Here is a 20,414-nt window from a genome sequence, read left to right on the forward strand (position 1 = left end):
TAAAGGATTCATAATCATTCAGTATAAATATAATCCTAGGACTCGGGAGGTAGGAGTGATCTGGACATCATCAGACTCACACCTGCGTCGGACAGGCGACGACCCCGGCCACGCTCCCAGCACTCGGTAGCGAGGGGGCTGGAGCTCCCACGTTTCCATTCGCAGGCCAGAGCCTTTCCCTTGACACCTAAGGCATCTTGCGCTCTTGCTAGTCTGCGGTTGAGGCTTAAAGGTAGCAGGTGTGTCCCCTTCACTGGCAGCAGCGCGTACGCATGACTGTCCCGCTCCGGGAGGCTTCGTGGGCGCCCCCCTGGCTTCCTTCCCGGAGGTCTGCGGCCGCTCTCCGCCTCGTACCCCGCGTCCCGGGCCTGGTGCGCTTACCTCTTGCTCACTGTTTCCTGGTGGGGGTATGCGTTTGTCTGGACAAGGTGGTGCTCTTTTAATACTGGGTTAGGGATGCTGTAAGCTTTCTTTGTTGCATGTAGAAAGAATGCCGGGTTTGGAAGGAATCGATTTTAAAAACAGGACAAGAATGTGTGTAAGAAAGTGGTTGCAACTCATCCTTAGTAACAGGAAACGTCTCTCTGAAGACTCCGCATCTGTACTGGTCCTGTGGTTTGCTTTCTGCTTGTTTCTGCTTTGAATAGAAACTTGATGCTGGGAGCACGGGGAAGCTGGGCTCTAGCTTGGATTACCCTGAAATCCTCTGGGAGCACGGGGAGGCTGGGCTCTAGCTTGGATTACCGTGAAATCCTCTTGTGAATGGAATATCGCTTTGGGTCAGAGACTTCCTGGAATTGTTGAGGGTTAAGTGTAACTTTCCCAGGCTGCTGGTTTTGAGTCCTAAATTGAGCCATGGAGCCTAGAATGATAGAGAAAAATTGAGATTTCCCACTTGGTTGTAAACTGGAAAATAGGGTGATTTGGTTACTTGACGCGCTCAGTTGTTCGCGTGGACTACTTACTGTCTTTCTGTTTGTCTTTCTGTCTTTCATCTGTTCCGTCTTTTGTCTGTTTCATAACCGAGCTCCTTAACTCAGATTTGTAAATTGTAAATGAAGTGTTTCTAACAGCCTTCCGTTGACTAGTGAACAATATGGGCTTGAACTGCAGAGGTCCCCTTATATGTCACTTTTTTCCAATAAATATATTGGAAATTTTTTTTTAGATTTGCGACAATTTGAAAAAACTCACAGATGAACCGCATAGCCTAGAAAAAGTTAACCAAAAAAGTTAAGAAAAAAAATATTGTAAGAATATGGTATCTAATGTGTGTAACATGCAAAATACATGTAAATTGTGTTATTGGGAAGGCTTCTGGTCAACAGTAGGCTGTTAGTAGTTAAGTTCTGGGAGAGTTGAAAGTTATACGTGGATTTCTGACTCTTGGTGGGGGGCCGACAGTCGGTACCCCAACCCCCACATTGTTCCAGGGTCAGTAGTATAGGAAAAGACATAAAGTCAAAGCACAAAGTTTCTGTAATGGATTTGAAATTCATACACACTTTTTCCTATATATCTAGATTCAGGTATATTTTAAAACAAAAGTGTTTTGTTTATTTGCTGAAAATGGGTTAACTGGCAAGAAAAACTGGGCTAGAAAAGGCAACCTGAGACCCGGCAGGGGGCTAAAAGTAAGTGTTGAGAAAGCTGTCACATGGAGAATATGGGCCTGGCCTCGAAGTATTTGTGGTCTAGCCATGGAAAGAAAGCATAATGCATGTCAGACAGCAAACCATTCCTGGTAATAGAGCAAAGTGATCAGGGTAAAAAGTTGATTTGGGAAAGACAGGTTACAGTATAGGTATAAAGGGGTGGGGGGTAGTTCTGGATATAATTCTAGCCCTTTGCTTGCTTTCTTCTTCTTTTTTTTTTTTAAGATTTTATTTATTTATTTGACCGAAAAAGACATAGCGAGAGAGGGAACAACAGAAGCACGAGGAGTGGGAGAAGCAGGCTTCCCACGAGCAGGGAGCCTGATGCGAGACTCAATCCCAGGACTCTGGGATCATGAACTGAGCTGAAGGCAGATGCTTAACGATTGAGCCACCCAGGCACCCCTAGCCCTTTGCTTTTTTCTCCCGTGGGGATAGTTAAAAAAAAAAAAAAATCTCTGGGCCTCCCCTGTAAAGGATTAACATGGTCTCTCAAGGTTGTGCAGTGAGATCCTCTCTTTAAAGCAGGTGCCCTGTACAGGTCTGGAAACCTCCGGGGCCCACTGCCGTGGTCTCCACAACACACGTCAGGGTGAAGGGGGACCTCTGTGGAGATGGCGCTGGAGCTGGTGCTCTGCAGATGTGGAGGGCAGAGAGGAGCTCTGGAGGTGACTTAGACTGAGACAGGAGGGACGCAGGAGGAGGAAGAAGGACAAGGACAAAGATGTGAGGCGGGGGTGAGCATTAAGGTGTGTTCTAGGGGCCACGAGTAGACCGGCCGGAGTGGAGAGCTAATGGAGGGACAGGATGCTAATGTGGACAAGTTCTCCATCATTGTAGGGTGTTTTGGTCTTTTCCTTCTTGGAAATAGTGGATAGATGAGAGCAAGAATAAAACCCCTGTGTTTCAGGATTTGCAAACCTTCTAAAGAGAACATTCTTTGTCATTATGGTTATAATTTTCTTTCTCCTTTCCCTGTGCACTCCCTTCTCTTTACATTCTTAGAGGCTCCCCCATCCCAGATTTTCTGGCTTAAACTTCTCCCTGTCTGGGTCTTGGTTCAGCCGGTGGCACCCCACACTACTTGTAGTACATCTGCCCTTGGTTGTTGGAGCTAATGTGCTGTTGTCCTCTGGACTGGAAGGAATGGAGGAGCATAAGGGTCTCCAGTCTCTGAAAGGCACAGATACTTAAAACTGTAATTCCAATACTATCCACTGTGTGGTGCTCACGCATCAGAAATAAATTCTGAAACTAAAAGGTTGAAAGGGATCTCTGTGCATTGTGACCTTGTGTGGAGAGGTTAAAATCCATAACCACAAAAAAGGGGGAAATGAAACATGCTTTTTGCTGTACTAAGATTCCCTGGGTTTCTCGTAACAACCTCCAGTGCCACTTTAATAATGTGACTCACCGATTTCATAAATTCTGGAACATTGGGACATGCATCAGGTACTGCTGTTATCCTAAGAGGTGGTGTAGACATAAATGCAGGCAGAGTCCCAGAGTTTGTACTAAGCTGGAAAATATCTCTAGATATCTGTGCTGTTGGTAGCATTGGTAAAAATGACATCAAGGAAGACAAGCAGACTCTTCCACAGTCTGATTCTAAGTAAATATTTCAGAAGGGAAGATGGACAGTGGTTCAAAGCTGCTGTCTGTTTTTTTCCTTTCAAATAAAGTCTGCCATTCCTATGTCCAGAAGTAGTTTTATAAAATAATCCCTTTATTTAAAAAAAAAAAAAAAAGTTCCATGTAAGTGAGAAGTTGAGTTCTCCTTTAGAACATATTTGAGGAATTTCAGTAATGTTGATATTTTTACGAGCTGTACTAAGGTTGACTGTTGGTGCCTATTGCTTATCATACCTTCTTTTCCCTTTGCAGGTTTTCATCTCTGTGAACTGCTTAAGCACAGATTTCTCTTCTCAGAAAGGTGTGAAGGGGTTGCCTCTTAATATTCAAATTGACACCTATAGTTATAACAACCGTAGCAACAAGCCGGTGCATCGGGCATACTGCCAGATCAAAGTGTTCTGTGACAAGGTAAGACTGTCAGATTGGGGAGGGACAGTGAGAGTAAAGCATGTGACAGCCATACTCTTCCTCACGGAGAATAACCAGGGTCTTTGCACTATTTCAGTTTGGTATAAATGTATTAATAATAATATGAGAGCGCGTACTGTGCTCGGTCCTTGGCATCCCCTCAGCTCCCTGGGACTTGTAGGCTGCAGTGTTGGAGCTCTGGGGCCTTGTGTCCGAGGGCTCCGTGTGGACGGCTGTGAAGGGCTGTCCTTTAACCAGCTTCCCTCCCTCCGGCCCTTCGACGAGTCGTCAGCCAGCTCACTAAGCAGAAGGTGAGACTGAGTCTCCTCTAGGGCAGCAGGTAGGCAAGAGCAGAAAGCATAAGCCTAATGAGTTCAACATCATTTCTTTTATCTGGGGAGGAAACGGTCACTTTGGCCAGGTGCAGCGCCAGGGGCCCAGCTGGGTGAACTCCGGAGAGAGCGGGTAGCCCCCGGTGTCTTGAAGGCTGGAGACTGTGTTCTCCTCAGGAACTCGGCAGCGGCCCTGGAGAAGCGATTGCTCCACTGACCTAAGATTGAAGGCGACTTTGACCTTCCCCACTCAGGAAATGTTGGACCATATATTTTGCTAGTCTCTTCTTTTTGTCCTGTTAGACAGCAGCAGCAGCAACAACCCTCTCTGTTATTGAGATTTTTAGAAGGTACTAGAAAACTGAAGGTGTATTTGCTGTCAGAGATCTGCTATCCTGATTTTTACACTGGGGACCAAAACACAGCATGTGGCCTCGTTGGAGCAGCCTGAGTTCAGAGAACTTTCTCAAACACCCAAATTCAGTAACATGTATTGAGTACCATGTGCCTGGTTATGTGCTAGGCTGTATTATTTTTCTATTGTTGCTATTAACAAATAACCATAAACTAAGTGGCTCAAACAACACCCTTTTATTACTTCATGGTTCTATAGCTCAGCAGTCTGAGGTCTCGCTGGCCTAAAATCCCGCTGCTAGAAGGCCACATCTCTTTCTGGCGTCTCTGGGGGGGAATCTGTTTGTCTGCTTTTCTGCCTCCTCGGGGCACTGACATTCTTTGGCTTATGGCCTCTTCCACCTTCAAAGCCAGGAGTCTCACATCATATCCCTTGGACCGTGCTGCCAGTGCCACGTGTCCCCGTCTGGCTCTTTGGCTTTTAGGGACCCTTCCATTATCCTAGGCTCACACACATGATCTCGGACACTTGTCCTATCGGAATGCCAGCTGATTAGCAACATTAGGTCTCCTTTGCTGTGTTAGCTCACGTCGTCCCAGGTTTTGAGGATTTGGGTACGGACATCTCCCAGCGGCTGTTACTTCCCACATCCTCTGCATTTTTACGAATGCCAAGTCACATCAGGCGTACATCAGGCATTTTGGATCCTGAGCCAGAGTTCTCTCCTTTACACCACATTCCTCTTATTAGCCAGAAGAAAACCTAAAGAGGTGTCCAAAGTCATAAAGTCTATAAGCCCCAATTTTTTATTACTTGACTCAGTAGACGCAAGATCATTCTAATTGTTAGCCCAGTGCTTACTGTGTTTCTGATGTATCTCTCCTGGGGCCGTAACCGTCTGTGCGCTGATCCTGGTGCATGGACCCACTCAGAATCTCGGCTGTGTCGAATGATGTCAGTACGCGTTAGCATGAACTGGAGTTTTCGGCATCAGATGACAAAAGCTGTACAGCAGTTTTGCAGAGAAGGAACAGTAATGAGTCACAATCTTAAATGAAATTCTTTTTTTTTTTAAGATTTTTTATTTATTTATTTGACAGACAGAGATCACAAGTAGGCAGAGAAGCAGGCAGAGAGAGAGGAGGAAGCAGGCTCCCTGCTGAGCAGAGAGTCCAATGTGGGGCTCGATCCCAGGACCCTGAGATCATGACCTGAGCCGAAGGCAGAGGCTTTAACCCACTGAGCCACCCAGGCGCCCCATGAAATTCTTTTTAATATTAAGATTTTTTGAGGGAAGTTCCGTATTGGTAGCTGATTTAGAAAATGAAACACAGGGAAAGTTTCATGATTGTCTAAAGTTATTTTATTAATCAGTGGTTGTACAGAATCTAGAAACCACTTCTTTTTATTGTGTGAGTGTGCGCTAATGTACACTCTGAAGCAGAAAGCCTTCTCTTTGGAGTTGCAAAACTGAGTGTGGTCTGGGACGACACACGATTTCATCTTCCGGGGGTGCTGCTTGCCTCCTCACCTGTTCGTCCCGATCACGTGTGAGAGCAGCATGTTAGCTGCGGTCTGACATAGCGTGTCCACTGTGCAGGCCAGTCACTGTCTTCTCCTTACATGTGTGTAATCTCTGTACCTCGGTGAGAGGCGGTCACGCAAAGTCGTGGTTAGAAACTAGGCATCTGCACCTGGCCGTGCTTTGTGTGGCCTGTCTAGGTGCCCACACACCCTCAGCCTTCATAGGCTGGGCTTTCTTTGTAAGGCCCCTGAAAATATTGCTGACCTATTCTGCCCTTTTGTGGAAGCAGAGATCTGCTCAGGGGTGAAAACTGTTGGTCAGCTTTCCCCGTGGCGCCCTGACAGCACACAGCGGTGGTGTGAGCGCTAACCAGTCCAGAGGTGCCTAGGGGGCGTGGGGGGTGAACTTACACACTGTTTCCATCCTGAGGTTTTAATCTCAGAGCTATTAGGGGTTGATATCAAACCCGGTATGGAAAGAAAATATTACGTATCGCTGTGTGTAATTAACTGTCAAAGTCCTTGAATCTTTCTGCCGCATGAAACTCCCCAGCAACCTCACACCCGCTCCTCATTCTCGTGCATCTTGTTGTAGCTTCTCTCGTCCCTTACAGTTGGGATTCCTTCTGCTCTTCTGGGTTGTCTGGTGCTGCCTCCTCTCTGCGGACTATCCCACCTCCCTCCTTGATGCTCTCCTTCCTGAGCTAGGACTCGCGTGTTGTTTGGTGCCTGTCCATTCATTTTCCTCTGCTGGTTCTTAAAACTCTCACATCTTATCAATCTGATCCACATCCACAGTAGGAAACCAGAAATAAGACATCTCTTGGTATCCTTCAGAGGCTTGGTTTTTCTCTTGGTTTTTCTTGGTTTTTCTCTCCTGAGAAGGTTTTTTTTTAGTACGTTATTACGAACTGCTCAACGGGTTTGGTAAATGGAACTTGCTTCTATGGCAGAAGCAGCAGCAATTTAACATGTTTTCGAGAAAACGAGAACAGGAGTTGGATCTCCAACCAGTGGAAATTTGGCAGCTTCTCTTTCTACGAGCGTGTGTGTGCGTGTGTGTGTATATATTTGGGGTTCATCCTTAGAGACATGTCATTGGCCTTTATTTCCCATAGATTGTTTTCTTCAGCAGAGTCATACTCACTGTGGCTGTAATCGGGATCAGAGAGATTAACTTTTTCAGTCACCACCTGCTATGACGGCTCAAATCAACCTCTTTAGTTGTGGAGACAGAGAGTGAAGTAGCACGAGTTTAAATGGCTCTCTGTAATGTCACAGGACTTTAACATTTCTTGCAGAGTCTACTGCTGACGAATTCTTTTAGCTTTTATATGTCTGAAAAGGATTTTACCTCTGATTTTGAAAAATCTTTTTGCTGGGTATAAAATTCTGGCTGACACTTTTTCCTTCGATGCTTGAAAGACATGACTCTGCTGTTGTCAGCCTTACATTTATTTTTTTGTTTATAGAAAGAGTGCCTGAGTGGGGGAAGGGGCAGAGAGAGGGAGAGAGAGAATCTCAAGCAGATTCCCCTCTGAGCGGGGCGCCTGCTGTGGGCTCGATCTCATGACCCTGAGGTCATGACCTGAGCCTAAATCAAGAGTTGGCTGGGCCAGCCAGGCGCCCCACACTTCCATGTCTAATGAAGTATCTGCCGTCATCATTATCTTTGTTCTTCTGTACCTAATGTATCTATTTTTCTCTCTCTTTAGATTTTCTCTTTTTACTGATTTTGAGCAATTTGATATTTCTCATTACATTTCTTATATTTAGAGTTTGTTGAGCTGCTTAGATCTGTGGGTTTATAGTTTTCATCCTACTGGAACATTTTTCAGGCTTTGTTTCTTTTTTTTTTTTTTTTTTAAAGATTTTATTTATTTATTTGACAGACAGAGATCACAGGCAGAGAGGCAGGCAGAGAGAGAGAGAGAGAGGGAAGCAGGCTGCCGCTGAGCAGAGAACCCGATGCGGGGCTTGATCCTAGGGCCCTGGGACCATGACCTGAGCTGAAGGCAGAGGCTCTAACCCACTGAGCCACCCAGGCACCCCTCAGGCTTTGTTTCTTGAAATACATTCTTTCATCCTCCTCTGGGAATGCCCGTTGCACACATACACACACGAGCTTGCAGTCCCACAGCTCCCCAGTGGTGTTCAGTCTCTAGGATTGCCTTTTCTCTTCGTGTTTCAGTTTGGATACTTTCTGTTGTTAATGTCTAAAGTTCTTCAGTATTTCCTTTGCCCTGTCTACACTGCCAATAATCCCATGCAGTGTATTTTCCATCTCAGATGTTTTTGTCTCTGGGAGATCGATTTGGATCTGTTTTACATCTTTCTGGTCTCAATATGTGTGTTTTTCACTAACTTTTTGAACATGTGGAATGTAGTTACAACAGCCACGCTGATGTCCTTGCCTGAATTCTGTGTGGTTTCTGGGCTGGTGTCAGTGGTTTGACAGCCTCCTCCTAAGTTATGTACTCCTGCTGCTTTACCTGCCTGGCGTCTCACGGGCTACTAGCCATGTGAGTTTGACACTGTCTGACACTGGATGGCTTTGTCATCTTCGGACTCCTCATGAACTCTGTCCTGAGAGCTGGTGGAGTTACTTGGAAACATTTTGATCCTTTCAGGTCTTGCTTTTCCAGTTTTGATAGGTGAGTCTGGAGTGGCTCAGTATCAGCTGCTTATTCTCTGCAGCTGAGCTCAGGTTTTCCTGACTGTTCTACCAACCACCCTGTGGATTTTCAGCTTCTCCAGTCTCACTTGTGGGAAGAGGCACTGTTTTACCTGTGTGAGTTTCAGACACTGTTCTCTAGTTTTTTCTGAGGGCTTTCCCCCCAACCTTGGGTACCTTCCTTACACCTGCTTCTCTCTGAGTACTGGACTGACTACCTGAGGGGACCCTCCGGAGACCTCTGGGGTTTTTTCTCCTGTAACTCCCCATTGCTACTTTGTCCTGCTTCCTTGATCTCTCTCTGGATTTTCAACTCTCTCTCTCGACCCAGGGAACCTGGATGGAGCAGACCTCTGGACGTCCCTCCCTGTGCCACAGCCTGGGGACTGGGAAGGCAGTCAGCCCCTGGAGGGCTCATCTTGTTTGTTTCTTTTCTCTCACAGATCCCTGTTCTTTGTTGCTTGGTGGCCCTGGCCTTAACAATCCTTGTTTCGTGCATCTTTTTTTTGTTGTTTAGGTTGTTTCAGGGTGGGGGTAAGTCTGTCTGTGATAGTCCCGTCTTGAGTGGAAGCACAAGTCCCTTATTCTTTATAGATGGAGCCGATAAATACAGAGGGAAATGTCTTTTTAAAGAAAACAAAAAACAAAAGATTTTATTTATTTATTTGACGGGGGGCAGATCACAAGTAGGCAGAGAGGCAGGCAGAGAGAGGGAGAAGCAGGCTCCCCGCTGAGCAGAGAGCCCGATGCGGGGCTCGATCCCAGGACCCTGAGATCATGACCCGAGCCGAAGGCAGCGGCTTAACCCACTGAGCCACCCAGGCGCCCCATGAAATGTCTTATTTTTTAAAACTACTTTTTGGAGAGTAATTTATCATCAGAGTGAAGCTACTGTTAGACTCTTGGAAAGAACTGAGAGAGACACAGACCAACTGTATGGTGACAGGTGGGAGCTCGGGGATATTGACCTGTTTTTCTGTGTCAGGGAGGTGGGGTTTGTGTCAGCATTGCGTAGGGATTTTTATTGTGTGTTTACTGGTTTGTGAGTGTCTTAACACCTTCTGGAAGGGGCAGAAGGTGCTTTGTATTCTGTTTGGTAAAATGTGGTTTCATTATATAATAGTGCCAGGGTCTGTGGGATGATTTTCATTGACTGTCTTTGCTACCAGGGAGTTTATTTGCAGAAAAATAAGCTTCTTGTGGAGATTTCACTGGGTGACTTTGTGAAGAAAACTGTACCACCCAGAAATAAATGCTAACAGGTGAAGCGAAATGATTAATTAATAGTTAGGTTTTTATTATACTTGTTTAATTTTAGGTCATGTTTTGTAAATACTACGACGCTGCCATTCTCTGTACAGTTGATGTATATTGTGTATATGTCCTCTCTCTTGGATCGGGAGTACACTTTTTCTCTTTTATGTGATTATGCAGATTTCTACTTAAATCTTCGCTTTTGGGAGTTTTAGTTGGTCGCGTCTGTCACTTGCTTGATGCCAAGTCCTTGGAGAGAACCCCATTTCCAACGATAACATTGCCCACCTGGGAAAGCACAGTCACAGCAGGGCCAGCTTGTTTATCAGACAATGGCAGTAGTCACTTGGGTTTTTGAAGGCCGAGTAGTACGTGAGCAGATATCTTCCGCTTTTCATTTAGCCTGGCCGCATCCATTGTTGAGGGGAATTGTGCTGTATTTGTTTTTTAAGTAAATGGTATTTTCACAGAGTTAAACAGTTTTAAGAACGGGCCTTCTAGGGGCACCTGGGTGGCTTAATCAGCTGAGCACTGGACTCCTGATTTGGGCTCAGGGCATGATCTCAGGGTTGTGAGATTGAGCCCCGTGTCTGGCTGCACCCTGGGCCTGGAGCCTGCTTCAGATTCTCTCTCTCCCCCGCTCCTTCTACTCCTTTTCCTCCTTCTCTTTAAAAAAATGGGGGAAAATAGGCTTTTTAGAGAAAACTAATATGATAAGCTCCATAAATATAATAATTAATGGAGTTTTTCTCCAGAAAGGAGATATTTTTTTCCCATTCCTCAGAAAAGAATTAAATATTTAATTTTTTTTTAAAAGATTTTATTTATTTATTTGACAGACACAGATCGCAAGTAGGCAGAGAGGCAGGCAGAGAGAAAGAAGGAAACAGGCTCCCTGCTCAGCAGAGAGCCCGATGCGGGGCTGGATCCCAGGACCCTGAGATCATGACCTGAGCCGAAGGCAGAGGCTTAACCCACTGAGCCACCCAGGCGCCCCAGAATTAAATATTTTAAAGAGGATCAATTAAACAGAATCATGCCTTGTCTTCTCTTGACCTATAGGGAGCTGAAAGGAAAATCAGGGATGAAGAACGAAAACAAAGCAAAAGAAAAGGCAAGTGTACTGACCCCAGCTCCCAGTTGAATGCCTGTAAGTAGAAATGTTTCCGCCACATGTTTCAGATCTTTGCCATTCGGAATAGTGACTGAATCTGTGTTTACTGTATCAAGCGCAAGACATAGTAGTGGCCGCTCACTGCCGCGCAGCGGTGGCACGACTTCTTTCCCGGTTGCGCGATCAGATAAATGGCTGAGGAAGGACAGGAAAGGTCCTTGAGTTTCTCCGGAGTTCACATATTTTGGCCCTTAGCTTTAGTTCTGGCTACTGATCCTGGCCCTCAAAGATAACACACCTTCTGTCTGGATAGCTGGTGATAACACCGGGGCTTGTCTAGACTTGTAAGAATCATAATAATGCTCTTGAGAATTCAGGTCTTACTTCTAAATGTAAATGCGTGGTTTTCTAACGTTTCAGAATCTGTAGGGCTCCTGTTTGGACATTTCACCGGGAAAGCTTGCTTTCTTTCCTTATTTATTTATTTATTTGATTGATTATTTTTTTTTAAATGTGACCAGTATTCATATTCATAAAATCCAGTATCTGTCTGCTCCGGGGCGGGGTGGGGGAGGAGGATGCTCTGTGGCAGGAGCGTTTCCTGCGCGATGCGTGGGCTGCGAGCATCGGGCTCCGAACGGGGCCTCCCTGGGCAGACGTGTGCCCTGTGGCACCATGCAGTAGGCTCCTGGGCCAGCATTGAAGGGCAGGCTCCCAGCTCACCTGAGGGAGAGCTCCCCTCCGAGGGCTGCAGGGCAGATGGCAGGGGAAGAGGGAGTCCATACCTTAATAAATAAAAAACCTAGTCCGTGACCCTCCTGCTGAGCCTCTCCTAGGGTAAATTGGGAGGAGAAGTTGGAGCTACAAAGTTACGTTCTCAAGGTGAACAGTGCATTGCTGTCAGAATGTGAACCACTGAGTCAGGGCAGCTCAGGTGAATGACTTCTGAATTATGTTTGTATGGTTGTAACTCTTAGCCTTTCAGACAAAAAGTAAACATGCTTTGCCTCTGTTCCAGATTTCCTGTGTATGTTTAAAAATAGCCTTTTCTCTTCTCATTTTGCTAAGATGTTTGGTTGATTTTAGTACAAATGTAACCAACTTATGTATTCACGTGGGCTGTGATTTTCCTCTTGGCTCAGGCAACATGAGCTGTTCCTTCTAGAGCGCTGCCGTTTAAGGCCCTTACATTGGAGGGGAATGCTCTGTGGCCTGCGTCCAGTATGGGTACCAAAGTGGTTGACCAGGGTGTCGTCTTTTTTTTTTTTTCCTCCCCAGTTTCCGATGTTAAAGTGCCACTGCTTCCCTCTCACAAACGGATGGATATCACAGTTTTCAAGCCCTTCATTGATCTGGACACCCAGCCTGTCCTCTTCATTCCCGACGTGCATTTTGCCAACCTTCAGCGGGGCACTCACGTAGGTAACCAGGATCCCGGGGCGGCCGCCAGAGAAGGTCTGTGGCATTCCTGGTAAACAGAAGCCAGTTTAGAGAGGTTTGACCAGTGTTATTATGGGCCAGCCTTCTGGAATATTTTGTTGGGTGATAGGCTGTCCTTACAATAAGGTGGATGTAAGCCTTGTTGACAGGAACGAAGTACCAAACCTGTGAACTTCACTCTGTTCGTCTCTGTGTGTTTATGTCTTAGTTTATTTTAAAATTGTTAGAATAGTAACAGTTTGGAGTCCGGATCTATGATCTTGTGCATTTAACTTACATGGTTCTGGGCAGGAGGGAACAGCCACAGGAAGACTTAGGGTAGGTAGCCCTCATGGCACAAAGAACATCCGAGGGATGCCTGAGTGGCTCAGTTGGATTAGCCGCTGCCTGTGGCTCAGGTCATGATCCCACGGTCCTGGGATCGAGTCTCGAGTCAGGCTCCTAGCTCAGCAGGGAGCCTGCTTCTCTCTTTTGTCTCTGCCTGCCTCTCTCCCTGCTTGTGTGCATGCTCTCGCACGCTCTCTCTCTCTCTCTCTCTCTGATAGATAAATAAATAAAAATTTTTTTAAAAAAGGATTTAAAAAGAAAAAACAAAAAAAGAGCATCTGAAGGCTCTCCTCATTGTTTCAGTTATTGAATCATGGTTGGCGCATAGACAGCCGTATCTTGGCAATTAATATAAAAGTTCACAATTGGCTACGCCCTGCTTCGAGCAGAAGCTTAGTAGAGAGAACAGCTTGGACAGCGTGGGGCCTGCTTTCTCTGCAGAGCTCTAAACAATATGGAGAAGGTGGTCTCCCATGCACTTCGTGCGCAGATTTATACGGGTCAATGAGTTTTTAAGTTTTGGGGATTGGGAGGGTATTGCCAATATGTATCTTTCTCTCTCTCTCTTTTTTTTTCTTTAAGGTTTATTTATTTGAGAGAGTGAGTGCATCGTGTGGGGAGGGCAGAGGGAGCACGAATCTCAAGCAGGCTCGTCACTGAGCGTGGAGCCCTGCGTAGGCTCCATCCCTGACCGCCCATGCCGGCACACCCGCTACTCAGCACTCGACCATGTTGAGGGTCCTGTCTCCTCTTTGGTGCTCCCTTTTCAGACCTAGGTTGTGTAGGGAGCCTTTTCTCTGAAGGCCATTCTCCACTGCCTCTCGAACTTTCCATGTGCTCAGACGTACCTCAGAGATCACGATCTTAGCTGATGTCAAGAGCCACCCAGATGCATCTAGTTTCTAATGAGAAGCTTTGGGGCGAGCAGGGGTTGATAAACTTTTCCTGTAAAGGCTCAGAGAGCAAATACTGTAGGCTTCTGGAGCCACATGGTGTCTGTTGTGACTCTTCAGCTCTGCCGCTACAGTGCCAGATGCCCGGGAGTGAGCAGGTCCGTGCACCAGTAAATTTCTATGAATAGGCATCGGGCCCCACTTCGCTCGCGGGCCCTAGTTGGCCATTCTCTGCTTTAGAGGAGTTCATGCCCAGAAGAATCTGGTTATTGACAAATAAGGCTGAGGGATTTTGGACTAGACTAAATTCAAAATTATTTTCATTTTAGAAATAAGTTACTTATGGTGTGAAATATTTTGAGCATATGCTAGAAAACTTTTTTTTTTTTTTTGGTCTTAGGTCCTTCCCATTGCCCCAGAAGAACTGGAGGGTGAAGGGTAAGTTTTATGTTTTGTTCTGTTTTAACAAATTCTTTTTATTTTTACAGAAAAATTGCAAGTACAATGCAAAGATCTCATTTTTTCCTGAGCCGTTGGAGAGTCAGCTGCAGACTCCGTGACCTGTCATTCCTAAACACCTTGTGTATATTTCCTACAGATGGGGACAGTCTCCCACATAACGGAGCCAGGATAGTAACAAGACGTTCTGTTCAGGTTTTGTCGGTCGTTCCCATAACGTCCTTTATAGCAGAGGAAGATCCGACGCAGACTCAGACTGTGTGTGTAGTTGTGTCTTTAATCTCCTTCAGTCTTGAACAGTCTCAGTGTCTCCTTGACTTTCCTGACCTAATACTTTTGCAGTCAAATGCTCTACCACTGAGCTATACCCCCGACCTAATACTTTTGAAGATTACAAGCCAGTTGCTTTGTAGAATGTCCTCTAGTTTGGGTCTCTGTTGTCCTGTCATGATTAGACTAGGTAATTATGCGTCTTGGCAGGAATGTCGTAGACATAGCGCTGCGCTCCCCGTGTGTCCGGTCAGGTAGCACGGTTTTGGTCCCGCCCCCCGCATAGTGTGCTTCGCTTTGATCACATGATCAAGGTGGTGTCTGCCAGGCTTCGCCGCCGCGAGGGCACCCGTCCTCCTTTTGTAGTTAAGTCTGTAGTGGGGAGGTGCTTTGTCGCTTGGTGAAAATTTCATTCCTAAAATGTCATTCCTTTTTTATTATCAGTATGGACTCCTAGTTTATGGCTCTATTCAACAAGTTGCAAATCATTTCTGTCATCTAGTTTGATCAAATTGTCTTAGAAGGTCCGTTGGTCCTTCCAGCTACTCCTGAGCCCCGTCGATGGGCCCCCCTCCCAGCTCCCTGGGTGCTCTCTCACGCCCACGCCCAGTGTCTTCCAGGCACTGGTGCTTTCCTTTCCCCAGCCTGAGGGTCACCTTCTTCTCCAGGAAACCCTGTTCCCTTTTGAAGAAGGAAGCTGGCCCTGGGTGTGCTCCTTGCTGTGGAGGTGTCACTGCCCCTGACCTGTGGTTACCCTCCGTGGCCCACTCGGGCCCTGACTGCCCACACCGGGATACCCCCTGCTCAGCACTCAACCACGTCCGGTCCCCTCTTTGGGGCTCCCCTTTCAGACCCGTGTTGCGTAGGGAGCGTGTTCTCTGAAGGCCATCCATTTCCTCTCAGACTCCTCGTGTGCTCAGACGTACCTCACGTGCTTTCACGGGAGGCCTGGGTGTGTGCTGGAAACTAAGACAGACCAAGTAGCTGAAGGCCCAGCCCCTATTCTTGACGTGATCCTCCCACTCAAAACCAAGCCCTCTTCCTTCATTTTCATTTTCAGTTATTGTGCTGTTTCCTTGCTCACCCCCTCACAACGTAGAACTTGAGCCCCAGGACTTAACTTATTTCTTCAAACACACTGGTGTCTATTTCCTCTTTTTATTTGCACTGACACTACTATATTCGAACCCTTTTGAATTTTCTGCCATGATCTCCCCAGAGCCCCCTATCAGGTTCTTTTGCTTCTGAGTCCTGGAGTCCCCTCCAGTCTCTACCACACACTTTGATCGCAGCATTCTCATTTCACGAAACTGAAAGATTTCCTAAAGCCTGCACCTTGGGTCTGAAATTTCCGTACGGCCACAATCAAGGTGTTCCCGCTAGCGTCCCGGCTCTCCGTCAGGACCTGCTTCCTACAGAGCCTTCTATTCCAGCCAGCCTAGCTCTGCTGGTTGCACTTTCCCCTCTTTGTTGACATGTTCTCTCCTTTGTTGCCACCTTTATACGTGCGTGCGTATGTGTGTGTGTGTGTTATTATTTCAAATCCTACTTCCCCCATAAAATGCTTCCTGAAAAGCAGCTCTCTGTTGCTGAGAAGCACTTTGCTCTAGTGTCCGAGCAGTGCAGAGCGTCCGGCAGCTGACCTGAGTGTATAGTCCCAGCTCTGCCCTTGAACAGCCCGAGCTGGTTCAGTCAGTGTATTTCCTTGGGCCTCAGATTTTCCTCCACAAACTAAGGGAGCTGGACCAGATAAAGAACGAAGGTCATTTTAAATCTGAACTTCAGGGGTATACCCTAAAACTCTTTTTGTTTCCACAAGTGATAGAAGTTGGAGTCACTAATCACATCTTTCGGATTGCCTGCAGCTCTAACTTGAAAAGGGCTCCGTATGGATCGGAGGAGGATTTTTCGATCGCCCCTGCTGCTAAGCTGACTCGGCTGGAAGAACCAAAGAGAGGTGCGTCGGCTTGCAGTCCTGGGGGGAGCTGTCAGAGAGAAGGGGATTCTGCATCTGCCAAAAGCACGAAGTGCTCAGGCCAATCTTGTCTAGCTTGACTTTCTTGAATCAGACCAGCTCTCGGCTTGGAGCTTGGACTTACCTGAGAGTTAAAAGAAGCTGAAAGCTGTGTTCCTCCAGATGGATTGGACATTGGTTCATGTTCACTGTTCTTGCTGTGTCTCTTTTTAGTTTAACCGGTATCTAGGATCTGTTCTCTCATTTTGCTCATACGAATAACTGTGTCCTTTTTCTTTCCCCTTCCTTATTCCTGGCTGGGGATTAGTGCTGCTCTACGTACGCAAGGAGTCAGAGGAAGTCTTTGATGCCCTGATGCTTAAGACTCCATCTTTGAAAGGCTTAATGGAGGCTGTAAGTAGTAGGAACTTGGAAACCCTCCTGCGAAAGTTAAACGTACTAAAGTAGATTCCCGCTGAAACACATTTTATCAGACCACCCAGATTCCTTGTTATTATGGAAATTTCTGAGGCTTGCGCCTGTGTTTCATCCCGTCTCGTGGGGCCCTCAGTCATCTGCAGGGCCTTCCCCACTGGGCTTCACGCCACCGCACCCAGCATACTAGTTGGTAGAAATAACTTCTGAGTAACGTCTTGTCAACCGAACTGATGGCTTTCGTGCTGATCTATGAGATGGGGGAGGGGTTGGTGGGGGGAGGTTGGGTTTTGTTTTTTTTTTTTAAGATCCTATTTATTTTAGAGAAAGCCAGTACAAGTAGAAGGGGCAGAGGGAGAGAGAATCTCAAGCAGACTCCCCGCTGAGTGCAGAGCCTGACATGGGGCTCGATTCCAGGACCCTGAGATCATGACCTGAGCCGAAACCAAGAGTTGGATGCTTAACCGACTGAGCCCCCAGGCACCCCTGAAATAGTTTTAATATACTTGGTTAAAGGAAGACTGCCATTTAACCATTTAGAAGCTCACAAAAATTATTTTTAATCAAATAGAAATCTTTAAAAACTTCCTGCATAAAAACAATGGCTCCTGGGTCTGCCTTTGAAACTCCTGATCCTGGGGAATGACCAAGTTTATATCAAGTCCTTAGCCAAAGCCTATATGAGAAAATTTAGACATGTAGCCACTGATAACCATAATCTTTCCCACTAAGACCTCGGCACTGAGCAAATTGACCCCAGCCAGCCCTGCTGGGACATCAGCAAGAGTTGGCGTGAGGAGGAGGCCATTTTAGCTTTGCCCCGGGATACAGTTCAAGGAGTCAACACTGTGTCCTGATAGTAATCAACTCACTAGAGATCACAGGCATCTTCAAGCTCAGAGCATGCGCACCACTGGAAATGGGTTTCTCCCAGCTCCCCTGACAGCCACGGCATGCTGAATTCCACTAACACGTGTTACTAAGCGCCTGCTTGGCGCCAGGTTCTGTTTTAGCTACCAGAGTCATGAGAGTAGGTGACACATTGCCAAATGGAGCTTCAGGTCCAGAGAGGAACGTGTGGACAAGAAAGTAGGCCAAGAAACTAAGAAGTAATTTTCCAGGCACTGATAAATGCAGTGACAAAAAATAAAGCAGGGCAAGGGAACAGTGGACGGGGAGAGCCATGGTCTCTCGGGGTCCCTGGGCTCACAGGCATCTCTGAGCACATTACTTCCCCCCGATGAAGCAAGTACCACCATCAGCCTCTGCTTTCTGTCATTTTTCAGCTTCGTGCGATTTTTTCCTACATTACTCTTTTTTTTTTTAAGATTTTTTTTTTTAATTTATTTAACAGAGATCACAAGTAGACAGAGAGGCAGGCGGGGGGTGGGCGGGGAGCAGGCTCCCTGCTGAGCAGAGAGCCCGATGCGGGGCTCGATCCCAGGACCCCGGGATCATGACCCAAGCCGAAGGCAGAGGCTTTAACCCACTGAGCCACCCAGGCGCCCCTACATTACTCTTTCTTACCTTGTCTTCTGGTAACCTTTCCTCATTTCTCCAGAACTGTGCAAACTCTTAATTTGGAGAGAAAGGAAGTTAAAAAGGTTGAGACTTACTGTGCAAATACAACGTGCTCGGAGCCCATCAAGAATTCATCAGTGTGTGTCTATCAGGCCTGGGGTTTCCTACCTGATGCTTCATAAGTACGCGAGGAAGTATGACCCAGTATACACAAAAGAAGTGGATGTTTGGATGATGGGAGCTTAGATTGGGTTTGAACTGGGTGTTCTGTTAGCTTGAAAGTGGTCTGCAGGTTGCCCTTCCGGGGCCCCCTTTCTCAGGGCTGCTTTGAGCTTTGCTCTTCAGATGGTCGATGGTAGCCCCAGTTTGGGGGTGGCCTGCACAATTCCAGAGAAAGATTTGGTGTAGACGGAGTCAGCTTATCCTTGGATTAATTCATCCTCTCTCCTTAAAGACAGCCTCTGTGCTCCGACAGGGAACCCGCACACTTGACACTACCCTGATTCCACTGCTCGGTCGGCACCTTACAGATCATGGAAGTGGGTGGAAGGCCTGAGGCTCTGGAGGGCCCGAGGGCCACACCCCAGCGGCCACGGCCACATTAACTTCCTGGTTAACCACGGAGCCTCGTGGGCTTTGCGAGAATCTATGCTGCTCTCGGAGAGGCTCTCGGCAGAACGGGCAGAGGCGTGGTCGTGGTTTGTAATCAGGGACCTTGACGTGCTCCTAGGCTCTGGGACATTCAGGCGTTGTTTTCCTTCCCGTGATTCTGATTCTGAAGTGAACCCCTGCTCTGTGCTGGACACGCGGAGTCCTCGCCGTGGCCCCGCGCTGCAGGGAATCAGAGCTTCTCTCTCCTAAGCTGGGGAGGCGGAGGGCCAGAGCCGAGTCAAGGCCACTGGGTTGGACCCCAGAGCAGGGCCTTCGTGGGCTTGAGCAGAGTGTGTGCGGTGGTGTGACCCGCAGGGCGGGACCCCGACTGGAAGCCGTGGGGCTTAGGTCATCAGGTTGGGGCCCCGTGGCCGCGTCAGGGTCACAGGAGCACCGAGGACTGGAACTGTGGGTCCCTGGGGTGCACAGCGGCACTGAGCAGCTGTGCACTTCCTTCTGGAAACCTAACAGTGCTCTAGAGCGTAGTCACGTTCCAGAAAGAGGACCACATAACCCACAGAGAGCCATCAGTACACTAGGGGGAGGTGACAGGCCGGTGACCACCGCTTCCTCCAAAGGCAGGTAACCCCCCTCCCCACGGTCTGCAGGCATTTTCTGTACAGCTGTGCACGTGCATTTTTGAAAGACAGAAAACTGAGTGACTGTCTCACAGTATTTATAGTTTGTGTTTTAAAGCCTCGAGATCAGCATTTTGTAATTATTTTTCTTTGTTCTTTTAGATCTCAGACAAATATGATGTGCCCCACGATAAGATTGGGAAGATATTCAAGAAATGTAAAAAAGGGTAAGTGTTACCTGGCATCCCTAGTACTTCTAAATAATGCTAATATTCTGTAACATTAGTGCAATTCACATGCATTTGTGCCCAGTCTAGAAAAAGTTACAGGAATGTGAAATGCAGGGATATATTTTTTCTTAAAATATCCACATTAAATTGATCTGCCTTTCTAAGACATCTTTGTGGACTTTTTTTTTTTTTCCAAGTAAAATTTTTATTTGCTCTTCTCCTGCGCTTGGTACCAGTGAAGCAGCTCCAAATCCCAAAGCACATTACGAGATTGAGTCAGGGTAAGAGCAGACATGGCCCCGTTCATTTTGCCCCCGGCATGAGTCAGGCACTGGACCAGGCACTTGGTGTAGTACTTGACTTTCACGTTACCCTCTGAGCCGGGCTGGGCATTCATTAGATCACAGACCTGGCAGCTGAGACAGCCTGCGATGTCCAAGCTCAGGTAGCAGGTTAGTGCCAAGGCCATGGTTCAGGTTCAGTCTTTGCTCCCTCTACTGTGTTTTCCTGCCCTGAACCATGTTTTCAATCATAAAACATTGCTCCCTGGTCCCAAAATTAATATTTTTAGTTCCATTTCACTTAAGTGACTCTGCTACTTGATATGGGTAAAGCAGAGTATGGTAAGAACCATTTGGCTTCATTCTGAAGCAAATCATGATTGGAATTTTGTGGATGAGCCTAGTGGGAAGGGTCAGACTTCCT

The 20,414-nt window shown here is 47.0% G+C and overlaps 1 protein-coding gene across 6 annotated transcripts in view; it reads left to right on the forward strand.

Annotated features, from left to right (window-relative positions):
* Positions 1-20,414, forward strand: part of GRHL1 (grainyhead like transcription factor 1) — a 54,715-nt gene that overhangs the window by 32,144 nt on the left and 2,157 nt on the right. For 4 of the 6 annotated variants that reach the window (XM_047746063.1, XM_047746060.1, XM_047746065.1 and 1 more), the window contains 7 exons: positions 3,540-3,698; positions 10,900-10,987; positions 12,230-12,369; positions 14,012-14,049; positions 16,206-16,297; positions 16,623-16,708; positions 19,642-19,706. In XM_047746063.1, coding sequence (XP_047602019.1) covers positions 3,540-3,698; positions 10,900-10,987; positions 12,230-12,369; positions 14,012-14,049; positions 16,206-16,297; positions 16,623-16,708; positions 19,642-19,706 — 668 coding nt within the window. Of the gene's footprint in view, positions 1-3,539; positions 3,699-10,899; positions 10,988-12,229; positions 12,374-14,011; positions 14,050-16,205; positions 16,298-16,622; positions 16,709-19,641; positions 19,707-20,414 lie in introns of those variants that run through there. The other 2 variants (XM_047746061.1, XR_007130166.1) reach the window with 2 other exon arrangements.

Source organism: Lutra lutra, chromosome 9 (genome assembly GCF_902655055.1).
Source record: "Lutra lutra chromosome 9, mLutLut1.2, whole genome shotgun sequence".
NCBI classification, from domain to species: Eukaryota; Metazoa; Chordata; class Mammalia; order Carnivora; family Mustelidae; genus Lutra; species Lutra lutra.